The sequence below is a fragment of the Pistacia vera genome, unplaced genomic scaffold (genome assembly GCF_008641045.1).
Source record: "Pistacia vera cultivar Batoury unplaced genomic scaffold, PisVer_v2 Contig205, whole genome shotgun sequence".
NCBI lineage: Eukaryota > Viridiplantae > Streptophyta > Magnoliopsida > Sapindales > Anacardiaceae > Pistacia > Pistacia vera.
The window spans coordinates 291,458-296,625 of NW_022196008.1; the positions used below are offsets into that span (position 1 = coordinate 291,458).

At 32.3% G+C, this 5,168-nt stretch overlaps 1 protein-coding gene across 1 annotated transcript; it reads right to left on the bottom strand.

Annotated features, from left to right (window-relative positions):
* Positions 1–713: 713 nt before the first annotated feature.
* LOC116128916 lies at positions 714–1,145 on the bottom strand. The gene has a single exon (XM_031414673.1). It carries the CDS (start codon positions 1,143–1,145, stop codon positions 714–716), a length of 432 nt encoding a protein of 143 aa, XP_031270533.1.
* Between the last annotated feature and the right edge of the window lie 4,023 nt (positions 1,146–5,168).

Sequence of the window (5,168 nt, forward strand, 5' to 3'; positions counted from 1 at the left end):
ATTAGGGTTAAGGGGTTGCTTATAAAAAGGGCACTTAACCCTAAAATCATTTTCGTTCATTCTTGCCACCCTTAGACTAAAAGTTGTAGAGAGAAATTTTTCTAAGGAAAAATTTTCTACCCTTTGTCTTCTTTGAACCCCTTCAATCAAACAAGCAAAATGACCGTGTTAGGATTCTTGTCTTTGTGTAGCTTTCCATTTGTGCACTTCTATTATAACATCTGAAGGAGCCTCCAATCGAAGATTTGATTATACTATTTGTTTAATCTTATGTATATCTTTGTTTTAACGGGTTTTTAACATTGATCTATGATCCGGGTTTATGGGTTTCAAATAAAATTTGTGTTTCCTATTGTGCCCTTTATTCGATTAAATCCCTACAAAAATGTCTTCATCCTTTGACAATTCAGAACTACTAGGCAGTGCCTGAAATGAAACACAAATGTGAGATGTAGTAGCTAAATCTAATAGCCAAGAATTATCATTTGAATTAACACTTAATTAGTGTTAATTCAAATTCTATAACATAAAAATGGAACATATCTGCTCGAGCTTTCTTCAAGCTCTCGAGATACAGAAGACAATTCCTCTTCCAATGTCCATCTTTCTTACAGTGGAAACATTGCCTTTTATTCTTTTTCCTTGTTGGCCTCAGAAGCATCCTTCCTAAAAAGCTTTATCTTTGGTCCAACTTTTGGACATTTCTTTTGCTTTCATTGCATCTTCTTAGTCTTACTAGAAGCAAAAACATCCTCTTGGGCCTTCTCCTTTCTTCCCTGCTTATAGAACTGTTGAATCTCATTCGCCAGTTCTGCAAGAGTGTGCTCAATCGTATCGAGATTATAATTTGTAATGAAGGGCTTGAAACTTGGTGGAAGGGATTGCAGAATCAAATTCACCTCAAGACTATCTAGTATCACAATCTCAAGTGTACGCAATTGCCCGATGATATTAATTATCTTGATTACATGATTATTTGGGGAAACTCTCTTCGTAAGCCTCATTGTGAACAATGTCAAACACGATTCATATTCCTTCACCATTGAGTTCTCACCATACAACTCTTGTAAAGCGAGCAATATCCCATTCGCACTCTGCATCTTTTCATGCCAACACTGAAGCTCGGCCTTCATTGAAGCTAGCATGTAGGTTCAAGCTTGTAAGTCATCCTTCTACCACTTATTGAAAACTTTCTTTTCTTGCAATTTGGCATCAGGAGGCAAAGAAAGTGGAAAGGGTTCTTCTAAGACATACCTGGCCTTTTTGGAATAGAGAATAACTCCCAAATTCCTTAATTGATCATTAGAATTGAGTTCGATCAGCTTGTTATGATCAAGAATCCTCAAAAGGAAGTTATTGCTCATTTTCACTAATTAAATATCACAAAACTATCGAAAGAGACTGCAAGGAAAAAATAAAATTTTATTAGTGTCTTGTAAATTTAAACCTTTAATGCTAATCTTATTAGCTCCCACTATTTTACTCAAATCCCATACTCCCCTAAATGACAATTCAAAAATTTCGTTGGAATAAATTTCTAGTGGGGAATCAAATTCTTGTTAATTTAATTAAACCTCACATAATAGAAATCTTAGTTAATTAAATTTAATAAGTAGGAAACTATTTCCTTTTATATCACTATATAAGTTATGATTCATTTCCTTGTCTCTAGTTTTGGATACCTCACATAATAAAAATCTTGGTACCCTAAACTAGTTAAATCCCACCCATTATGCTTTCTTAAAATAGAATTTCCATTATACCCTCACATAATAGAAATCTTGCGTACAATGAAAATTTCTATTCAAGAATTAAGACAATCAATTCCATGTCATAATAGAAATCTTGGGATCTCTAATTTTATGCCAAAGAATTAATCGGCCCATAATGGAAGGCATAGACTTAATATTATTATTTAGGAGATTATAACGTTTAACCTTTGATTAAAAAATGTTTTATATCCATCACATAAATTACAACCTAATGCATCCATGTAGATATAAAACATAGAAGTTAATCATGTATTCATGGAAAAATAAAATATCCTAATTAGGTAAACTATTCACCTAATTCAAACAACTCATGATCAACCTCTAACTAACATTTATTTATCACATAAACAAATATTCATTGCATAATGAAAACATTCCATTAAAATGAACACATTCATTAAACAATAGAGGGGATTTCAACATGAAATAAGATATATGAACTCATATAAAATGAAATATGCAAGCACATTGGTATGAAATTAAAAAAAAAAAAAAATGCAAGTTGTAACATTACATAAAATTCATGGACTCAGTAACAATTTCAACCAAATATGCCATCATTAACTAAGGATATAAGAAAACTTTCACTAGACTTAGCATTAAGCTCTTTCAAATCAAATCTTAGTCTAATTAAAATTGTCATTGAAAAATGATCAACCATCCATTAACCATGGTTTGGTTCATCAACAACCTTATGCATATTACACTATTTGATCATCATCAACCTTTGATCATCATCACCATTGAATCAATCAATACCATTCATGTCATGTTAAGCATGGTAAATTTGACAAGGAGTGATGCCATTTATGCTTACAATTACACATAATATTCATGCAAAATTCATAAAGTAAACATATGCCAATCAGTATTGAACCATTTAAGCATTGTAATACCCACATCAAAATATGGTAGGGATATTTATAGTCATAGTGAATATATTAACTAGTTTTATAAGAGGATTCCATAAAAGTTTCAATAGGGGCAAAATGGTCATTTCATAGAAATCACATGTCAAGTGAAAAGTGAGTATGATAAATATAATGTATTAAGTGTGCTAGCCATGAGAATAAGTGGTAGAAAGATTATGGAAAATACACGTGGTGTGGTGCGAGATAAATACGTGTTTGTAAAGTAATAGAAAGAAATTAAAGAATAAGGGTAAAATGGTCTTTTCACTCCCAACTAGATGAAAAAGTGGGGAGTGAAAATGACCAAGAACATGTGTTAAATCCATTGAAAGGGGTATTTGGTAAATGCACGTATGGCATAATTGGAGATTATCATAAAAGTGCAAGGGCAAAATGGGAATATAAATATTTTTATTAGTTATAAGGCTTCAATTGACAAACCTAGCCATTCTCATCCCTTGAGCACCACCTCTCTCCCCATTTTCTTCCCTTTCTTCAAAGTCTCAAGGGAATTACATGAGAATTCATGCCTAAGATGAATATATGTTCATTTTGTGGCTTTCTAAGGTAAGAATTTTAGCAAAAGTTTGTGATTTGTGTTTTATAAGTATGAGTTCTCATGAATTTAGTGTTTTAGCATGAATAATGGAGAAAGTGAGCAAAAGAAGCAAAAGAAAGGATCTTGCAAGAAAAAGGTAAGTAAACCCAACTAAGCTTTAATTTGAGTAGTATATGTGTAAGTTGATTCTTGAGTATTGTGTATGATGTATGATAAGAAGTATGCTGTTTAGATGTGTTTGAGGAGAATAATGTGAGAAATTAGCCAAGATGATAGTTATGTAGATGTGATGTTTTGGTTGAATTTGGATGAAATTTGTGAGTAAGTGTGGAATTTGGAAGTGTTGAATCCAACCATTTGAAGTTAAGTGGTGAGTTTTGTAAATCTTAGGAGTATTGAAGTTGGCCAAACCAAATCTATTCGCATGTGCATGTGAATTGTTTGATGAAATTCAAAGAGAAGCAGCATGAGTTGTAAATTTGTTGAGAAATTGTTTGAGGAAGGAAAGAATTGGAAGTTGAGAAGGTATAGTCGCTTAACCAAGTGTAAGTTTAGTATCAAAGAGTGCATTTTGTTATGCAAAATTTAGAATAACACTGGGTGATGTTAGTTCAAGGATACCAAAATGTCAAAGGTATGGCCCTAACTCAAATAGTCCTTTAGATGTTAAATTTTTAGGTAACAAAATAAAAAATCTAACTAACACGGCGCAAAAATAGTAAATTCATTGTGGCAGACGGCTATGAATCATATTCATAGAAACGTTATTAAGGGCAAAATCATGTCATTTGCCTATGGATCAAGCATTGGAAAAAGTCAAGGATGAGTAGGTAGTGCATATTGCAAATGGCATTATAAGTAATAATTATGTCTAGTGTGAAATGACCAAAATGTCCTATATGAAGATTAAGGACTTATGAGTTATACAACTAAAATAATTGGGCTAATAGCATAATTTGGAAATAAAGAATAATATTTCCTATAAATGAGATGAAATTTCGTTCAAGCTAAGGGGAAATAGCATTCTTCAACAATTCTTCCTTTTCTTCAAAATCTTCATGAAATAAGCTTTCTTTCTCTAAGTTTTAAAGGAGTTTGCTATTTTTTCAAGGAGAGCAAGATAGGAGCCTGGGTCTTCAATTTGAAGGGTTTAAGGTAAGGAATAAAAACTTTAGTTTTGATGGATGAAGATTGAAGTAGATGTTGAGGTATAATGTTATATATGTAGGATTAAGGTGTAAAAGAAGACAAAGGCAAAGGATTGTTAGAGGAATTATTTAAAAAGGTAAGGAAGAACCCCACCCAGACTTGTAGGGTTTATGCTAGGGTTTGGGGATTTTTATGAAACTTAAATTAAAGCTTTTAAGGCATAGAATTAGTTGATGGCAAGTGTGTGAACTCATTTATTCTACTATTGCCTGAATTCATTATACATAAAGTTATTGCTATTATGTTTATGAGTTGTGATGTTTGATTGAAGAAAAATGAAGTGTGAATCCTGATTGTGGCAAAACTTGTAGTATTGGAGGCCACATGGTGTTGAATGGTTGCTATTTGAAGTGTTGAGGAGGTTGTTTGCATTGAACTTACCATGTTATAGCCAAAAATGGATGATTATGGGAATGAGATTTTACACTTCCTTTAAGATGTTAAAGACTATTAAGGGGAGAGATCTTATTTGATCATAAGGGGACCTATGGTTAATGTCAATAGGAAATGAGTGTGGCATAATTAATATGAAAATTCGGATTTATAAGCTTAGGGGTTTTGTGAACCTGCTTCAGTATTTCGACCATAACTGAGTTATAAAAATTTAAATGAGATGATTCTTGAAGCATTAGAAAGCTAAAAACACAGACCTATAACTGTTATGTTTATGCCAAGAATCCAGTTCGTTTGATAAATGGATGGAAAATGGCCTGAAAT

Coding starts and splice junctions, on each gene's coding strand:
- LOC116128916 (XM_031414673.1), bottom strand. CDS start 1,145: ATGCTAGCTTCAATGAAGGCCGAGCTTCAGTGTTGGCATGAAAAGATG.